We start from the raw sequence: 21,069 nt of genomic DNA, 5'->3' as shown, positions 1-21,069 counted from the left end.
TTTGGTAATGCGAGCACTATGTCCGGTATGGTTTCCCCATGGAACAATATTTCTGTAAGAAATTCTGCTCAGGCTGCTCCTCACATAGTAGAGCAAACAGATATAACGTATGCCTCGGCAGAGATCTCCAATTGATTAAGAACATACACCACATCTCCAGTTTCTTGTGCTCGGGCTTATGCACGCATTGTCACTGCAAAGATTGTTTTCTTTCCCGACTGAGACCTAAGCTAAAATTAACAGTCTTGCAAAGCAATGTGGCTGCATTGAGGTCAATCAAAACGGAGGCACCTGGTATCTGTACTTACATTTACAAAGCTTCATGCATCACCATCATCTGCTTTCCACACGGTATAACTTTAATCGTTATTTGTAAATAACAATCATGGATATAGTAATGCATTGAAGAATGCAATTTAAAAGCTACACTGCTTTCTTCACCAGAAAAATATATATATCAGAATCCTCACTCAAACATATTCCTCAATTTATATATTCGTTTCTCCAAAATAACCGTTTCCCTTACACCAGGATCTAAGTAATCAGTTTCTAAGCCTACTAGTCTAGCCCAAAAGGTATTCAAGGTTTGATGGATTTCAGAAATGTCCAAAGAGATAGTTCCTTGTGTGAAGTTCAATAGGCTAGTAGAATTTCCAAAACTGCAAGTCGCAACCCACTGATGGGTCGCAAGCTGATTTTTGGGGGAAACGGCCACTACAACGAGGCCGTTTCAACTAAAACCATAACCACGCATGCATTACAACGCATGCGTGGTTACAACGACAGCCTTTACCACGCATACTTTTACTACGAAGTACGTAGTAAAGGCATGTGTGGTAAAGGGTACAATTAAAAAAAGGGGGGGTTGGGGGGGCTTGCCCCCCCCCAAAAAAACCACTAATCTTTAGAGAAGATGTGCAGGAAATCGGCGGCGCAGGGGAAGGGAACGGCCGTTTTTTTTTTTTTACGTATGACGTCACCACGGAAAAAACGTGGAAAAGGAAAAGCGTGAAAATAGTGTTCCGTTGTAACGCATGCGTGGTAAAGGCATGCGTTACAACGGAGTTCGTTGTATCATCATACAACCGATTTTTGGTTGGTCATGAAAGTTTAAGCAATAAGTAAAGAAGTCTATAAATTCTGGATTTTTGCATAACATTTGCGGCACTTCAAAGACAGAGGTCAAACATCAGGCTCTGTCTTCTAAATTGCTGCTTATTTATTAACTTCTTTAACATACGGACATGTGTTTACAAACTCCTCCCACTCTGCTGTCAGAGAAAGCAAAGTGAATTATGTGACCATCTTGCTGTGGTACAGTGAGTGTGAATGGAAAGGCTGTAGAATGTCATTTTCGTAACAAGACAACAAAATGTAAATATCTGTAAATTGACTGTACATGTTCAGTACCAAACAAATATTTTAATAGGATCAAAATAAATCAAGACACTTTATTTGGCAAAGCACATACTTTCCTGACCCACCTCACTTTAATGGACATGAGGTGGGAAATCTATTTTAATGTAGCTAAAGGATCGTGCCAACAACCTCAATGTAGGAGAACCCTTTTTAATTTGAAAAGAGCACAACTGTCTTATGTGGTTGAAAATACACATTAAATGTTTGCATGCAAATGATTTCCCCGATATTGAAAAATGTTGTCAAGTTTGGCAGATGCTATTGGCGCATTATTTTGTAACTTCTGCCTGTTTCAGATTAACTGTGCAATTTTACAAAAACCTAAGAAAAAAGATTTGAAGCAAAGAAAATGTTGACACAGGGCATCAGAGACCTTAATCTGATAGATGCTTTGAAAAACTACCACAAGGATGAGAGAGGCTGCATCTTTAACTTTAATGCCCACAAGAAATATTCTAGAATTTCAGTACTTTGTCCACTCTTTCCATTCCAAGTAAAGTTCTCACCTCTGAAACCAAATATACACTTTCAGACACGCCCCAGTTAGTGCACACTTAAAACTGAATAAGACACTATTGAGGTGCCAGTTCGTTTGTGTTTTTTGGATAATGTTTTATATATGTGAAGTTGTTAAATGGAAAGCAATTTAAGAACATCTGAGGTTGTGTCATGTTAATGACTTGTATTTTGACAAAAAAACAACTACATTCTATGAGGACTAGAGGTTTCTTGTGTATTATACCAACTGCATAATAAACAAGTTTAGATCAGATGAGGAGGTAATAAGAATAGTCTTCTCTCCAATTCATGAACACTTTGGGTTGGAAACACATGAAAATATTGACATTTGCGTCTAATATCACTAAATGGCATTGGGATTTTGCTGTGATCTGCAGGTGAAGAGTTTGGAACCCAACAAGATCACCTTAGTCTTGCCTTCTTTCAAAGTTTGGAAAATAAAAATTAATACATTGATCACAAATAACATCTGCTATTTACAGAGCTTAGACAGATCAATGTTATATTATGAAATGCTAAACAACACAACAAAATGTTGATAGGATTAAAAATCATGTAGATTATTTAGCGATAAATGGTAGGGTCTCCATCTGGATTAACAAAAGGTTAATTATTGATTAAAAAGACGTTAAATAAGCCCTCCTACAAGAAAAGGTAAATCTTTTCTTTTGATCTATTAATTGATAAATGGCAGTTCTAAGTCCTCTTAAAAAGTTTGTTTAGAATACAGCTTTAGTTAATTAGGGGCATGCAGGTATCATAAATCTGTAGTGATGTTACTAGAGTGGCTGCAAACATCGTCCTTGGAGATCAATTTAAATACACAATCTCTCGCCATCTATTTTAATGACTCATCTGTGGCATAGAGCCTAGGCTACAACTTTAGAACATAATACAGTTATTAAAGGGGAGGTTTTGTCTCTGTGCTCAGCCTCCTGGAAAGCTCCAATAAGATATAAAATACACAGTCCACCTTCAAAATCTAGGGAGGCGGGAGGGGCAGAAGGAGGGCTTGAAATTATCTTGTGAAGTGAGCAGTTACTACTCAAAACCAAACAATTGTAGTGCAAACATAACACCAAGGAAAATATGCGACTGGTCAAACAAATGTAGACCACTATTAAATCACTGGTTTAGGACTTTGCAGCCAGAAGCCTTTAAAGTATATTAGCTTCAGGAAACCTTTAAAAACGTTATTCAGATGGGAAAAAGTACAACCCTCCCTTCAACAAATGTGTATTGACAGCAAAAAATGTGTATTGACACAGGAACAATAGGTCAGCTAGACCTTCACCTATAACAGTGGAGGAAGTGTCCTTGGATTAAGTGTCCTTTGCAAATGGAAAAGCCTTGTAGACCTCACAGCATTATTCTACAAGCTATCTAATGACTTCATTCATTTAAAAAAGTTTAATTTCTTTCTGGATTCACAAGAGTGCCAAATCAGGGCAAATATTGATCGTCATAGTCTTTACCAAGGGAGGAAAGGCCCTGAAATGTGTTCTTTGTTTAGGCCCAGGCCACAGCCTACTGAATATCTCACTCATTTTAATTGGCAGGGCAATACTTAGTTCACTGAAGAAAGACACACATGGCAACTGGTATAGGTATAGGTTACCAACTAGTTAGTGGTACAAGCTTTACCTTTAACACTTCTTTGCTTGACGCCGAGAAGACACTTTGTGAAACACACTAGAAATACTTTAGACTAGTATTAAACACGTATAGAGAAAATTTCTTTAAATCCATAATAGTAAACAATCTAATGGTCCTCTTTTAGACTTAGATGTAATAAGGAGCGATGCCCCAAAATTATCCTGCACCATGGAATGACATAGGCCTCGAAATTGGGGTGCGGTTTAGCGGACATGAAATTGCATTGTATGCAGGTGCGTTCTATGGTCCAAAACTTGGTGAATCAATTCTGGAAAGAAACGCTTACCAAGAAATATGGCTCATTTGGACCTTGCAAAAAGTGAAGAGGGTGTAAAAAAATGCTGAAACTTCTAGAAGGCCCAGGTGAAATTTCCATTATGCAGGTGTAATTTTGCTTAATCTCAGTAATTAGGCATTACGTGAAGTTCCCAAAATTAGGAAAGATTTTGTCAGACTTTGCCTTAATCTCCAGAAACAAGACTAAATAAAACCTGCATTGAAGCCAGTCCATTGACTTCTAGTAGAGTCAAGGATGAAACTGCTGATTCTGTGCACCGAACACGCAGCTTATTGGAGCAAACACTACATCCCACCAAAGCCATTCGCTCAAGCAAGGCAAATCTGATTAAACAACCAAGATTAAAAAGACAAATATGAAGGCAAATCCCTCAATCTACAGGGTCATAGATCATGCAATGACTATGAATGAACCACAAATTGCGGGCAGAACCCAATAATTTATGATGTGGAAAACCACAGAAAACACATTTGTTCAGGTTATTATTTGGCTGAGTTCCTGTGAGTATTAAGAATTTATTGAAGAGCCATCCTCGCATCCAGTTAGGCCAAGTGCTGTTGTGGTGCTTTGGCATCCTGTTACTTCTTTTAGCATGCCAAAGATACTCTATATGAACCTGCTAATAACTAAGCGAGAAACTTTCATTAAAAAAACTGAAATATTTTTTATATAATGAAAATAAAACATGGTTCCTTTGGCTAGGCATTACCTTATTTGGGCATGCTCAGCCTAAACACTAGTGGAAATGTAAGTGTTCCCCAATGGGTCAAAATGTACAAAAGGACACCTGTGACCTTGTACCCTCTTGTAAGTACATGGCGAGTTATTGATAGCTATTGCTAATTTACAGCACTGGAATGGACTGTAATGAAAGGAGTTAGGCAGCAATTATGTATTATGTGATCTTGATTCATGGTCATGAACATAGGGGACACTCACTGCCTTGATAAGAAAGACAATATGTTATATTGAGTCAATTAAACACACTGCTGTAGATTTGACAATCTAGCTGTTATGCAAGCTTCACCATATGTTGACCTGCACTGGCACACTGAAGCCACTTTCAAGCAGCGTGGAAATGGAAGAACCACAGGTTAGAAATGGAAAAGAGTTGAACTTTGACATTTGTTAAAGTCTTTTATTAAACCAAAAGCTCTTTTAAATTAATGTGATAAATTTGCAGGGGTTTAGAAAATTGTGTAGCTAATGTAACAGTAATTTATTATACACGGATGACCTTGTGTTATTAAGTCACACAAAGGTAGGCCTACAGAGGTTACTCGCTCAGCTGCTCCCCTATACAACAAAAAAACTCCCCTGAGTTGAACTTGTCAAAAACAATTTCTTTTGGGAAGCGAAAGCAGCAGAGAGCAGGGTGGTTTTCCGATAACAAAAAGATTGAATCAGTATCCCACTACAAATACTTGGAATCTTTCTTTACACTAGCTGCTCTTTAGTAAAGCTGAAAGAGGCAGTAAGGGCCAAAGCTCTGTCACTGGAGGTAGCCTCAGCAAAACTATCGAAACAACTACTTGGTCCTAGCCTAATTCCATTGCTAAAGGTGATGAAGGCAAAGATCTCTAATTCCTTGTCATATGGGCACGAGATTATGATGGGTGCAATAAGTATTTCATTAAACAAGTTAACCACCAAAATCTTTAAACAAGCTTTCCGCATGCCAAGATCAGCATCGCCAGCCAGAGTCAGACTAGAACTCGGCTTATTAGATCACCATGGGGGTCGAGGCAGGCGAGTTTATAAAGCTCTGTAATAGATTACACAAGGTTCGGGAGGGCAGCCTGGAGGCCAGATATTGGAACGAAATACTGACCTGCCAATACTGTCAAAACATCGGCATCATCTGGATTATTCTCTGCAGCTCCTTGGTGTCAAGGAATATTGGGGAACATATCCATTTCAGCCGACGCTAAAGGCAGTCATCAAGAGAAGTGTCCGGCTGTGGTCTTTCCATTCTGATAGGGCAATACCGTCCAGAAGGAAACACGAGTGGGTCTTTATCTCAGATTTTAAACTGGGGGCCGAATCATCTTATGTATCAAGCACATTTGCACTTTTTTGGAAGCTAAAGTTTATTGCCTTGAGGATGGGTGAATGGCCTTTTTTAAAGAACTTGCCCAAATGGTGCCGCTCAAGTGCCAGTATCAAATGCAGGGAGTGCGGCTACCATTCTGAGGCAATGGAGCACATAACCTGCGCATGTCCCGCTTTGCTTAGTGACAGAAGGTCCTTATTGCAAAAATAATGGATCAAACTCGGAGTTCGCACATGCCAACAGGCTATATTAGAAGCCTTGAGCTCAGACAATACGAAGTTGAACATCTGTTTTACCAAATTTGTTACCAGAGCAGCCAAATAGTTGGGAAAAAATTGGCCCGCAAATCTCCCTCAATCTGGCAGCGTCGGCATGTAACCCTAGGTTCAACATACAAGCCCATGACCATTTGGTATTGTCCACTGGAACACTGCTTCTTGCCTAATTTCAACTGTTTATACTTTTTAACATGGCTGTTCGAAATTGTAAGTCTAGTTGTTCGGCCCCAGATTTTAAAAAAAAGTGACGGTATGATTGATCAGGCAACCTAGGCGTTGAACGCCATCGGTAACTAATTAATATTAGGATATTTTAATCACATCCCTGTCTTCTTTAGCTGTTCTAGTATCAATTTGAGTCTTTTAAAACTCCGTTTTTTGTACTCATGACCTGTATGTATTTTTTAAACAAAAATTGTAATGGTTTTAAGTAATCACACAATAAAGCATTTGAATTAAAGTGTAGCTAATGTGGGCCCCACCATGCTACTATTTACAGTACTAGAAAGAGAAGGTCAATGTCAAGATCCTAGATCCATGATGTGACGATGGTGGATGCAAAGAAAGACAGGTTGGGGTTTATAGTAGGGTGGACAGTTATTCTTGGGACATTCAGAGTATAGGGTAGACCATTCCTAAAGATATCCATGTGAATCACGCTGCAGTACTAAACTCATAACTTAACCTTTTTGGCGCAGCGGACATTCCGCTGGGGTGCGTCCAAATCCGACGCCTGCGCAAATCGGACGGCCTTGGCCATCCGACGCACATGCCCACTGTGACATTCGACAGCCCCCTAATGGAGCAGGTCTAATGAAGCAACCAGACAAATGGACCTTTATTGCTCTGCAATGACCGCCTGTACTGTAGCAAACATTTTACTAGGTTGTATTACGTCAGCATTTTGGACAAAACAACAAACTAAATACACTTCTCAAACTAAATGGATAAACTGAACAGAAAATACAAATGTTTACTTACATTGTTTGTACACATCATTCACACCAGCAAAGTCGTTGATGTCCGTCAGCAACACTGTGGTCTTCACAACTAAAACAAACATATGATCTTATTAGCTGTATACTGAAATTCCTCAATTAATATGTTTTCAATATCATATACTGGTTACTGGGTGATATTTCACAGCCTGATAGCACAAGGTGTGGCATTTACAAGTCCAGTAATTTTCTTCTGGGAAATGGGGATTAACATGAAATCTGTGTTTTCAGCTTCAAAGACCACACTAAATGGAATTTACAGCCCAGTTTCCTCTATTAAGTTGCATCAGATTTTAGCGGATACAGTTTTTCAGTGTGTAATTGCAAGGGTGCAGTAAATACTGCAATATTTGAAATGTTCTTCCCTGAGCATACACTATTTTTTACAGCAATCAGAACATTCTCCCCACCTCAATCAGGGCTTTTGTCTCCTAGTTGCACATCTCCAAGTGAAAATTACTGAACACACAAAGCGCAGCTAAAAATGGGGTTAAAATAGAAGTTCTGCTGTTTACATGCAATGATTTCCAACATTATGTATACGTTTTAGCAAGATCACATTAGAACCTTGAGTGGTAGCACTGATTAATCTCTTCATCACTGGTCATTAAAGGACCTCACCTTTATGGACAGATATGAAAACAATGTAGCAAAATAAATGCTCCTTCGTATCAAAGTGGATAGGGACAAAATGTAGTCCCATTTTTAGAAATGCTTCTCTTAGTAAATTAGTTTGATGGTGAATCTGCAAACAGAATGCAAGTCTTGTATGCATCTACATTTGCATTCACATTTTCAAAACGAGTACACAGGTACACAGTAGGCTACAATACCGCCTCTTCATAGAATATGTTGGCATCCTCAGGGCTATAGATTGTTACCCCCTTATATACAACACCATGCTTTCACTGGAATAATAGTTCAAGTGTGTCCTCAACGATCACATATGAATTGTTTCCAGCACTTTCCGTGGAAAATTCTCTCTCTCGTTCCCAAAAAAAAGTACGCATTAAGACTGCATCCAAACTATATTTTTGTTAGATTCCAGGCACAAGTTAGCTTACTGCAATTTTCTTTATTGCGTCCTCATAACGTGTTTCAGATTTGAAGAAGCCTTGTTCACATTTAATACTTTTTTTTGTTATTTTGCTAGTGTCAACATTCTTTTGTCGCTACTATATTCAGCACAATGCTGTCTCAATTACCTTTAAAGCATCTCTTTAAATAAAGGTATTTTACGGGATTCATCGGCCCTTGTGGGCTTATGTGGATTTTCATCCACCAATTTAATACATCCCTAACAACTTCTGTTGGTTTATTTACCAATACAATACAGTTTTGCCCAAGTGGGCTTATGAAAAATATTTCACCAGCACAACAATTGCAATGCATAAACCTATCAATGAATTTTCCCAATAAAATTTTTTTTTATAATAATATAATTGCGTACAGAATACATTTTGTACATTTCTTTTATTAGAAAGCTATTAGTTAATTTTTAATGTAAATGGTCGGCTGACTCGACAAAGTAGCAATCAGCAGAGAGAAAAGGTAAACCAATATATTCATTTTTGAATCTACAACTTAAATGAAGGCCATTTGGAATTAACATTAATTAAACCAGATTCATCTTGGAACAGGACACTAAACACTTAAAGTCTGTAATACTAAAATGTAAAACAATATATTATACTGTTTCCATTATAGAGGAGTACATTTCTTCATCTATGTTTAACCCCAATGGTGTCTTGCTGTTGAATCTTAGTATATAACTCGATTCTAGTTTTCTCAATGTTTTTTCTCGATCTCCCCCTCTAATGGATATGGGTACCTGATCTATCACATCGTTTTTCATGTGCTTCTCTCATCAATGTTTTTATGGAACAAAAGAATAGGTCGCCAATGGTTGTGATGTAGCAGAAAACTACATGGGAAATAAAAATACCTATAATTGCAGATGCAATGATTTCTCGGTTGTGTTCTGTACACACTAAATTCAGGTTCTACCCACCCATCAATAAAGCATTGCTTTGCCCACCCTCAATCAAGGCACACTCTGCAGACCCTCAATCAAGTCACACTTGCCCACTCTCTATCAAACCACTGACCATCCTCAAGTAAGGCTTTGTCCACACTCAAAGTGACGCTTTACCTACCATCAATCAAGCAAACGTCTGCAAACCAAGCCACCCTCTTCCAACCCTCAATTGAGGCATGCTCGGCCCACCCTCAGTGAAGCCACGCTTTGTGCACCCTCAATAAAGCCACACTAGCTTTACAGAAACTCTTACAACCATGCAGAGGAATGTTGTCACTTGCCATTTTTGTAGTCACATCCGCCAGCCTTAAGAATTTCCCCCATATTCACAAGAGCCTGCAGTGGAAAGAACAGCAACAGTGAGGTAAAATACTTTTGCAATGTGCAAGCAATTAGCTGGATTTGGCGTTTACTACAAAGGGTAAAGCTCTATTGATATTATGCCCCGAGTTTGAAGAAAGGAGAAGGGACACACAGCTGATCTCTCCTAGAAAATAGTGAATGGCTTCCAATATGGCAGGTACAAGGAAAGCCTTAATAGAGAATGTAGCTGGGAAGGCCTGTAAAATAAGAGGACTGTTCTCTACTTTCTCTTACAGACCAGCAACATGCATGCTTGTTCCACTAAGATGTGTTTGGTAAAATCACTTTACATCACCCCGGTACAATGATATACAATATGGAAAACATTATTTCGCTAATTAACTCTACAATGATTATTTCCATTTTATGTAGTATGCTATTGACTGCATCAGGGAAGCAATACAAATGCAATTACTAGTCTAGTTTTAAAATATTTACTAAGCATTATAAAATTTTACATAATGTGTAGAATTTTGAACAATTCTGACATTTTACAATAAATATGATGATATTTAGAATGCACTATAAATGCAATAATGGCTCAGAAAAGATATTACTAACAAAGCATTTTGGAAATATTTCAATTTTTATTCAAAGTTCCTACTTTGGCAAGCATAAGTGAAAAGGAGTTTTTTTTTCCATGGATGTGCGTGGTAAATACAATTTTAAAATATTTATAATTATTTACTTTTGCTCCTTGTTAGGTTATGTTAAAATAAATGTATAAAGTGCACATACACCGAGGAGGTTTCTTGGCGCTACAATGTCTTCAGAACCTAAGTTCGAATGCATAATTAGAAAGCCTGGCGAAACAGCCAAGTTTTAAGACAGCTTCTGAAATTAAGAAGAGTGTGACAAAAGCGTATGTTGGAGAGAGTTCCAGAATATGGTGCCAGGACAGCAAACCTGGCACCACCAGTGCGCTTTAGTCTGTAGGAAGCCAGAGACAGCAGTAGCTTGTGTGCTGAACGAAGGTTACGGGAGGGAGCATGCTTGTGGATCAGATTATTCACAAATTTCGGACTTTTCCCATTAAGGGACTTGTAAATGAGGCACCCAACGTTAAAGGCGCAACGCTGGATTATAGGTAGCCAATGGAGTTGTTTCAAGAGAGGGGTGATGTGGAGATGTGTGGGTTGATGAGTAATCAAGCGAGCCGCCTGGTTCTGAACCAGTTGTAGACGTTTGGAGAGATAGAGGGGAATGCCATAGTAAAGAGAATTGGCATAATCAACGTGAGACATAACCATAGCAAGAATCACCCGGATTCGAGCTTCATAGGTGAGGAACCTGCAGATCTTTTTTATTTTCCTAAGTTGGAAGACGCAGGTAGAGATCACTGAGCCGATCTCAGCCTTCATTGTGAGGTCCTGGCTGATAATGACCCCCAGGCTCTTGGCCGTGGACGATGGAGAGCGAGCTTGGCCAAGTTCCCTGGGCCAAAAATGAGGGCCCCAGGGGTTCTTGATGATACCTCCAGTGAGAACTAGCTCTGTCTTATCCGGATTGAGCTTAAGATGATTGCTGTTCATCCCCTGACTGATGAACAGTATGGTGGACTGAAAAATGTGGACGGACTCCGGGGAGTTACTAATGGGAAAGAGGAGTTGAAAGTCGTCTGCATAGTTGAAAGTGCAGACTTTACGTTCTTTCAGAGCTCGGATGAGAGGGAGAAGGTACAGATTAAATAACAGGGGAGAGAGCGAGGAACCCTGAGGGACTCCGCAGGAGATGCTCACTCTGGGAGCAATAAAAGGTGCTGCGCTGAATGCATGAGATCGATTCCCCAAAAAGGAGATAATCCAGCCAAGGGCAGGTCAAGTAATTCCCGCGTCTCTGACACGATCGACCAAAAGAGTGTGGTCGACCATGTCAAAGGCCGCGGAGAGGTCGAGCAGGACAAGGGCCTGCGGAGAACCAGTGTCAACCCTGTCACAAAGAGAGTCTAAGACTGTGAGAATCACAGCCTCGGTAGAATGAGCCGGGCGAAACCCTGCTTGGTTGGAGTCAAGAAATTCAGAATCTTCTAGAAACTCAGTAAGACATCTAGTGACATGAGTTTCCAGAATCTTGGCAAGGTAGGGTAGGAGGGCGATAATTTGTTAACAGTTGGGGGTCAGCCCCGGACTTCTTTAAGAGGGGAATGACAATGGCCTCCTTGAAGGTGGCGGGGACAATACCCTGGGAAAGTGATTGGTTCAGAAGATGGAGTGCCGGACTGGGAAGGGTAGTGAAGATTTCTTTCAAAATGCTGGGGGAGGGGGCAACAGTCAGTGGGAGAGTCTGTCTTGACCTTAGAAAGTAGGTCCATAAAGGCAAACTCGTGATATTTGGGAATTGCATAAAGGTGCTGTGGTTTTGGACAACGGTGGAACAGAGCGGCGGGTTATTGCAAGACGGGATGCTAGCCTTTATCAGTGCAATTTTTTCGATAAAGAAGGAGTTCAAGGAGTTACAGAACTTTTGCGAAGGGACGGGTTTGATAGAGATTCTGTCAGGATTAGATAACTCATTTACTATGGAAAAAATCTCTTTAGTACGATTAGAGGTGGACAAAATTTTAGAAGAGAAATATGTAGCTTTGGCGGTCAAGATGAATTTTTTATAGATTGTCATCAAGTTGATATACAGGCGTTTGTCTTCCGGAAGGTACTTGCGTCTTCAAGTTCTTTCCAATTGCCTCAAGCCTAATTTCTGAGTTTTTAGCTGGTCAGAGAACCACTTATGAGCATCATGCCAACGAGGGGCATGTGCTTTCTTAAGGGCCGCAAATTTGTTACTAGTGGCCAACAACCAGCGAGTAAGCGGTTCGTCAGCCTGGTTGATAGACGGATTGATAGGGGGAGAGAATTAGTAAGAGAATTATGGAAGGATGTTTTATCACTTATCTTCCAATTTCTGTAAGTTCCTCCTCCTTGGCAGGATGATTTGACAGGGAAATGGTAAAAAATGGTAAGTAAAATGCTACTTACCAGTATGCATCTGTTCTTGGCATGTAGAGCTGCAGTCGTACACTTAGCATTAGATCGCCACCTGGTGTTGGGCTCTGATGATTGCAGGTTGTCGTCTTCTTGGAAGAAGTCTTTGTAGTCACGAGATAGGTGACTCCTCCCTTGGACAATACTGCGCATGGTCATCGACTCCATTCTCAGATTGTTTTTCGCCATGATGGGAAATGATGGAGTTAGTAGAAGTAAAGAGAAAGGATGTCCATGCGCGTGCATCTAAGTACGATGAGAACTGGAACGGATACAAGTCCCGGGGAGGTGGGAGGGCGTGTACGACTCTGCAGCTCTACATGCCAAGAACAGATGCATACTGGTAAGTAGCATTTTCCGTTCGAGGCATATAAGCTGCAGAGTGTACACTTAGCATCGATTGTGCAGCAGTGTCTCCCCTAGCGGTGGTCGCTTGTATCCGTTGCAGTAGTTTGAAACAATGTTCGAAGGACAGCTTGGCCCACTGCAGCTTGCTGCTTGGCCTGCACATTAACACAATAGTGTTTAGTGAAGGTGTGTGGTGTAGACCATGTTGCTGCCTTGCATATGTCCTCTAGTGGTATATTTCCTAAGAAAGCCATAGAGGCTCCTAGTTTGCGAGTGGAGTGCGCTCTAGGAGGAATTGTTAGTGTGCGTTTAGCTTTTTGATAGCATATTTGTATACACTTTACAATCCACCTGGTAATCCCCCCCTTAGAGATGGGGTTGCCTTTGTGTGGAGGAGAGAAAGAAACAAATAATTGTTTTGTCTTTCTAAAGGATTTTGTCCTATCTGTATAGTATAACAGAGCTCTTTTAACATCTAAGGTGTGTAAGGCCCTTTCTGCAACAGAGTCTGGGTTTTGGAAAAACACAGGTAGCTCTGCAGATTGGTTAAGATGAAAAGGAGTGATAACCTTTGGAAGAAATTTAGGATTAGACCTAAGAACCACTTTATTAGGATGTATTTGAAAAAATGGTTCTTGTATTGTGAATGCTTGTATTTCACTAACTCTTCTGAGAGAGGTGATGGCAACAAGGAAAGCAGTTTTCCATGTTAGAAATTGCAATTCACATTTGTGTAAAGGCTCGAAAGGGGGTCCCATGAGTCTTGTAAGGACAATGTTCAGGTTCCATACAGGAGCAGGTGGTAACCTAGGTGGGATTATTCATTTTAATCCTTCCATGAATGCTTTGATTGCAGGTACTCTGAAGAGAGATAGATGTTGCCTATTCTGTAAATAGGCTGCAATTGCTGCAAGATGCAGGCGTTTTGGAGAATAAGCCAAATTGGACCTTGGTAGATGGAAAAGGTAACAAATTATATTTTGGATGGAAGCATCCAGTGGATCAATGTGATTATTGTTACAATATATTGCAAATCTTTTCCTCTTAGCGGCATAACACGCTCTGGTAGTGGGTTTTCTAGCTTCTTTAATAAGGTTCATACAGTCTGGTGGTAGGTTTAAGTAACCAAACTCTAAGACTTCAGGAGCCAGATCGCCAAATTCAGTTGGCTTGGTTCTGGGTGTCTTATTTCTCCATGGTTCTGTGTTAACAGGGAGGGTGTGAGCTGTAACTTTTGATGTGGAGATAGCGAGAGATCTAGTAGTGTGGTGAACCACGGCTGGCATGCCCATGTGGGAGCTACTAGTATTAGTTTGAGAGACTGTTGTCTGAGTTTGCGCACTACTAGTGGAATGAGTGGGAGGCGGAAAAGCGTACGCAAATCTGCCTGACCAATTCATCCATATCGCATTGCCTTCGGACGTGGGTGTGGAAACCTGGCGGCAAAGGTTAGGCATTTTGCATTTTCGTGGTTGGCAAACAGATCTATTTGTGGAGCCCCCCACATTTGGAAGAATGGCTGAAGAACTTGTGGATGTATTTCCCATTCGTGAATCTGTTGTGACTGCCGACTCAACAGATCTGCTATCTGATTGTGAACTCCTGGAAGGTGTTCTGCTGCCAGATGTATGTTTTGAGGAATGGCCCACTTCCAAATGTTCTGCGCGAGCTGGGACAGTTGCAGAGAGTGTGTCCCCCCCCCCGTTTTTGTATATAGTACATGGTTGTCATATTGTCCGTCCGGATTAAGACAGCTTTGTTTTGTACTTGTAATTGAAACGTCTTGAGTGCCAAGAATATTGCTAGCAGCTCTAGATGGTTGATATGGAACAGTCTTTGTTGGTTGTTCCATTGGCCTTGTGTGGTATAATGTAAGAGATGGGCTCCCCATCCTGTGAGGTATGCGTCTGTCGTGAGCACTATCTGTGGAACAGGGTCGAGGAACGGCCGTCCTCTTGTCAAGTTTTTGGTGTTCCACCATTGCAGAGAGCGATACGTACGGCTGTCTACCAACACCAGGTCTGTGCGCTGACCTTGAGCCTAATTCCACTTTTGTGCTAGACATTCTTGTAATGGGCGCATTTGCAGTCTTGCATGTGGAACTATGAAGATGCAAGATGCCATCATGCCTATTAGTCTCATGAACACTCTGGCTTGGAGAGACTGCTGGTGTTGAAAAAAGGAGACTAAGGTCTGAATTCTCTGTATCCTGGCTGGACTGGGATACACTAGAGCTGTAGATGTGTCTATTGTAGCTCCTACATACTGATGCACATGCGAAGGCTGCAGGTGCGACTTGGTGTAGTTTATTGTGAATCCCAAGTTGTGCAACGTTTGAATTGTCTGATTTGTGTGTTGGACACATTGACTGAATGATTTGGCTTTTATGAGCCAATCGTCGAGGTAAGGGAAGACATGTATCTGTTGTCTTCTGAGATGTGCCGCTACTACTGCTAAGCACTTTGTGAACACTCATGGTGCTGTTGTGACCCCGAATGGAAGGACTTTGAACTGATAGTGCTGTCCTTGTATGACAAACCTTAAATACTTCATGTGAGCAGGATGTATAGGAATGTGAAAATAGGCGTCCTTTAGGTCTAGTGTTGAAAGAAAATCGCCTTGTTGTAGTAGTGGGAGTACTTGTTGCAGAGTGATCATGTGAAAATGATCTGATTGTATGTATTGGTTGAGGGGCCTGAGGTCGAGAATTGGTCGTAGTATCCCGTCCTTCTTGGGGATTAGAAAGTACAGGGAGTAAACTCCTGTTCCTTGTTCTTCTAAAGGAACTAATTGAATAGCATCCTTTTGTAGAAGTGCTAGAACTTCCTGTTGAAGCAGAGTCAGATGGTCTGTAGACATCGGACGCTGCCTGGGTGGTATGTTTGGGGGGTTTGCTGTGAGTTCTAGGCAGTAGCCATGTTGGATAATCTGTCTCACCCACCTGTCTGTTGTGATGGAATTCCAGACAGGTAGGAACTGTGATAATCTGCCCCCCACAGGAGTGGAATGCTGTTGGGGGAGCAGAGGGAAGTCACTGTTTGGGAGTGGAAGGGGAGCGGTTGTTGTTGTTACCTCTACCTCTTCCCTTATTATTATTGCCTCTGTATCCTCCTCTAAAGTAGCCCTTGTTAGAGGAGGTCTGTGTGTGCGTCTTGAAAGATGATGTTGTATCTGCACCGGTTTGCTTGGAGCCTCCTCTATAAAAGGAGCGACGAAAAGAACTTCTAGTCTGTGTGGATTGTTATGCTCTCATAGACTTAGCTGTGTCTGTGCCCTTTTTTATTTTTTCTAGTGTAGTGTCTACTTCCGGCCCAAACAATTGGTTCTGATTGAAAGGCTGGTTTACGATGGTAGTCTGCACCTCCGTCTTAAACCCGGAAATGCATAACCACGCATGTCGTCCGAGTATGACACTAGTATGGACTGCCCTGGATGCTGTGCCAGCTACATCTAGTGCACATTTTATTGAGGCATTGGATATCAATTTGCCTTTTTGTATGAGGTCCGTTGCCTGATCTTGGAATTGATCTGGGAGGTGCTGTAGTAGTTTTTCCAATTGATCGTAGTGAGCCCTGTCATTGCGTGAGAGCAGGGCTTGTGTATTTGCTATGCGCCATATATTTGTAGCTTGCGCAGCAATACGTTTACCTGACGCATCAATAACCTTGGATTCTTTGTCAGGAGGGGGCGTGTCACCAGAAGTCTGGGAATTAGCTGTTTTCCATGCATTGGACACTACTAGAGAGTCTAGTGGCAGATGTCCCTTAATATAGACTGGATCAGATGGTGCTGGTCTATATTTCTTTTCTATTCTTGGATTTAACACTCTACAACGTACAGGGTCTTTAAATATTTCTGGAGCATGTTTAATGACTCCTTAGATCATGGGTAGTATTTGTACAGACCTTTGTGACTGCTCAAATGTATCTAGTAAAAAATCCTCCTCAATGGCATCAGAGTGCATTGTAACCCCGTGGTAAAGGGCAGCTCTATTTAAGAGGTGATTAAACCCAATGCTATCTTCCGGAGAAAGGTTTCGTTGGGTAGGACTGAGGATCAGGAATGTCAGGCACATTATTTGGTGGGTACTCATATATATCTTCATCTGTAGGATATGTATCTGGGTTGATACCTTCATCTACAGGGGTATGCATGTGGGTCTGGTGTGTCATCCCCCCACCTATATCATACTCAATCATCAGTGTGGTGTGATGATGCAGGAGATTGAACAGGAGAAACTCTTGGTGAAAAGTAAGGAGGGATAGGAGAGGAAGAAGGTAAAGGAGCGGAAGGGTGCATTGGAGAAGTTGCACAATCCTTCTTTTTGGCAGGAACCACAGGTAGAAGTGGTGTTTCTGCTGGTCTCTTGTGAGGAATAGCTTCCACATGTCCAGTTTTTGGGTTGATATAAACCCTTTGTTTAGGATCTGGTCTAAACAGTTCTTCCTCACAACCTTCTTCGGCGTCGTTTTTTTCAGTGCAGATAGAGGTCTTTTTGCATCTTTTGCTGTAGGAGGCGTTACAGAGTCCCGTGGCAAATTTTTCTGTGCCGAAGGTGGTTTTGGCTTGGTAGGCTTGTCTGAGGGTTTAGGGGCCTCTGAATCGGGCCTTGCAGTCTTCGGTAACGAGGTTGGAGACCTTGGAGTGGAAGCAGGTCTCGTCGGCTTCGAGGTGTCGGACGCTGGCTTTCCATCTTTATTCTTGGAACCAGAAGGTTTCGGAGCCGGAGCTTTCTTCAGATCTAGTACAGTTTTTGGCTTTGGTACCGGTGCGTCTTTAGGCTTGGGTGCCGAAGGATCTTTGTCTTTTGGCACCAAAGGGTGTTTTGTCTTCGGTGTGGAAGAATCCTTCGGTGTCGAAGGATGTGTGTGCTTCGGTGCCGATGGAAGAGGTGGAATTGGCACGTGTGGTTTGCTCGGTGCCGAGGCACCGGAAGGCATAGTCGTTTTCCTCGCAGCCGAGCCCGGAGGCGGGGCGTTTGAGGGAATATTTCGGTCTCGACTGGGCCCCATGGGAGGAGTGCTGACCGTTGCCTTTACCTTGGGCAGTGTCTGTGATGCAGGGGCAAGAGTACTCACGGGTTAACGAGATGGAATCAAGTCATCTGAGTTCTCTACCTCTGATACGATCTGGAGATCAGGCGAATCTTCTTCTGGGAAGAGTGGAACCTCGTCCTAGAAGATGTCCTCCTCGAGGATGTCCTCCGGTGCTGGGGCCGTTCTCCTCATCTCGTGTCGACGGGCCCTCTAAACCCGAATGGTCTTCTTCGATCGGAAGGAAGCACAAGCTGTGCAGGTCGACTCGTTGTGATCTGGCGATAGACAGAGGTTGCAGACCTCGTGATGATCGCTATGAGGGAATTTTGCTCGACATACCGGGCATCTCTTGAACGGAGTTCTGTCCATGAGGTGTAGGCCGCACGGTGCCCATAGGCCCAAGTCGATGCACCGGAATGTAGCTGATGGTGTCGAAAGTAGTATATTCTATGTCGATATTGGTTGTATAAAGTTTTTACGCTTCGAAGTTGCTGGAAAAGTTTTTCTAGCCGGAGCGGAGAACTTTCATCCGAACCCAGTGGCGGAAAAAAACAATCTGAGGATGGAGTCGATGACCATGCGCAGTATTGTCCAAGGGAGGAGTCACCTATCTCGTGACTACAAAGACTTCTTCCAAGAAGACAACCACCTGCAATCATCCGAGCCCAAGACCAGGTGGCGATTTAATGCTAAGTGTACACTCTGCAGCTCATATGCCTCGAACATTTAATTATATAGTGGTTAGACCAAGTGCAACGGAGTACAGACACGGGGGACATGGCTATATTAACAGTCCAAATCTGGTCAAGGGTGTGCCCCTTGATGTGAGTGGCCACGGTAACTTAATGCACCAGATTGAGTCCAGAAAGTAACTCACTAAGTTCGATCAATTGGGGACCACTCGATGGGTCATTGGCCCAATAGTTAAAGTCACCAATCAGCATGACCTTCACGTGGGTGGTGACTAAGTGTGCAACCTGTTCACCCAAAGAATGAGGGAACAGGAGCATCCTTTGAGGGGGCCTGTAAAGCAGGACACAGACCAGAGTTGTCGTGATCGATTCGCACTCTAGTTTGAGCACTAAATTGTCCACAGAGGGTAAAGCTAGAGAGGGGAGCGTGGAATATTTACAGTCATGGTCTCGGAGGCTACAGCTAAGTTCTGAAGCCTTGACTATAAATTTGTTATGAAGGGAAATAAGGCCTCAGTGGAGAGTGTTCCATCAAATAGAGTGAAATCGATATAAAAAATTGCTCTATGAATCTTGGTTAATTTATTCCTCAGCAGTCCATTAGACCGCCAAACTCATGGTGGCGTGGCGGCTACCGTCGCACCGGCAGTGTGACCCCCCGTATTATGAGATTGGTCGTTCGACCGCAGCAGGATCGCTGCACCTACCAGGGGAACGGTGGTGTTGCAGTGGTGCGAGGCAGTAATATGCTGGCTGTGCCATTGCTGCACCGCCAAGCATATTAGAGTTTCCTTACTGCCAGCCTTTTCATGGCAGTGGAAAGGCTGGCAGTGAGAAAACTAAGGGGGTCCTATAAGGTCCCCTGGTGTCTCAGGCAATGTGGATGCTTGCAGGGGGGCACCTGTGCCCCTTTGTGTGCATACACCCCCTTTCCTGCACGGCATGGGCTGCAGAGTCCATGCCGTGCAGGAACGGCCTTTGGTTTTCCCATTTTATTTTTTACAAAGTTTTATACAGCGCACTCTTGACCAGAAGGTATCGGGTATCAGAGCGCTTTACATAGCACTAGTTGCGTTACATGAAGACACATTCATTTTTTTGTTAGGCACTGGGAGATTACGTGATTTGCCCAGAATCACAAGATGTTCTACGTCATTGCCGAGACTCGAACCCAGTTCCCCAGATTAGAGGTCGACTGCCCTAGCCGTTAGGCCAACTCCTCTCCCCATTGCGGTGCCTTTATCAAAGTCACCACCGTGGGACCGCCTGCCAGACAATGAGAAAACTCGTCTGGCTGGAGGCCGTCAATGGACTTTGGTGGTGTAGGAGCAGGGTGGCGGTCCCGCTCCCACACCGCTAAAGTCATAATAAGGCCCTTAGGGCCAGATGTAGGTCGCCCAACGGCTGAAATTACCGACCGGTATTTGGCAATTGGAATGTAGGTGGCATGATTATAGGATTCGGTATTTTACCGAATCGGTAACTTAAGGAATCGGTAAATGATCGAATTCATAACACACCGATTCTGTAAATTACCGAATCCTTAATGTAGGAAGCAATCTAGTGAGTGCTTTTCACATTTAAGGATTCGTTATTTACCACCAACTACAAGTTGGTGGTAAATAACAAAAACCGTTAAAAAAGCAATTTTGTGCTTTTTTAACAGTGTTATGTGGCATACATACATGCCCTTAGGGCATGTATGTGTGCCACATGTGCACCCATACACTATTCAGGGGTGAAACAGGGTGTCAATGTGACACCCTGCCACCCTTGTAAGTCTACCCCCTATAACCGATTCGGTAATTCTCATTCATTCCTATGGGCCTCCAGGCCCATAGGAATGAATGGGGAATACCGAATCGTTAAATACCGAATCTGTATTTAAGGATTCAGTAAAAATTTACCGAATCATTTACCACAGATTCTAAACTACCGAATTGGTAAGATTCGGTATTTTAAAATCGGTAAATGTGATTTACCTACATCTGGCCCGTAGTTCCTTAGTGTCATATTAAGACCTCTTACAGTTCTCGGTTGAAAGCCTATGGAAGGAGAAGTTTTAAGAAGAATGGGATTGGAATGCAGCCACAAGACAGGGCGACCCCCTGACTCAAAGTGAAGAAGACATTTTTTCACTTAAATTAATGGCAGTCTTCAACGAGTTCTATCATATTAACAGAAGCTTCCTTTTTGCTAGGGACCATTTTACTATTTTTTAGTTTCTCAATGCCCGACATGGACCCCGCCAAAATTACCAACTCATAATGGGAGCGGTCACAATTAGAGACTATCCATTGAGGAAAGTGGTCAATAGTGGTCATTGGGAATAGTTCAAATTCAACTATAGTAATAATGCTCCTTCCTGACAAGGTATTGTCCAGCAAGGCACG

At 42.2% G+C, this 21,069-nt stretch overlaps 1 protein-coding gene across 2 annotated transcripts in view; it reads right to left on the bottom strand.

The window, feature by feature from the left end:
• The window catches only part of RIDA (reactive intermediate imine deaminase A), a 101,183-nt gene that overhangs the window by 13,780 nt on the left and 66,334 nt on the right, over positions 1-21,069 (bottom strand). For both annotated transcript variants that reach the window (XM_078686980.1, XM_078686979.1), the window contains exons 3-4: positions 9,541-9,595; positions 7,205-7,273 (exon numbers count right to left, since the gene is read on the bottom strand). In XM_078686980.1, the coding sequence (XP_078543106.1) occupies positions 7,205-7,273; positions 9,541-9,595 (124 nt within the window). The remainder of the gene's footprint in view (positions 1-7,204; positions 7,274-9,540; positions 9,596-21,069) is intronic.

The sequence above is a fragment of the Lissotriton helveticus genome, chromosome 4_1 (assembly GCF_964261635.1).
Source record: "Lissotriton helveticus chromosome 4_1, aLisHel1.1, whole genome shotgun sequence".
Lineage (NCBI taxonomy): Eukaryota > Metazoa > Chordata > Amphibia > Caudata > Salamandridae > Lissotriton > Lissotriton helveticus.
Note: the sequence above shows the minus strand (reverse complement) of the source record. Positions and strands in the feature narration are given on the sequence as shown.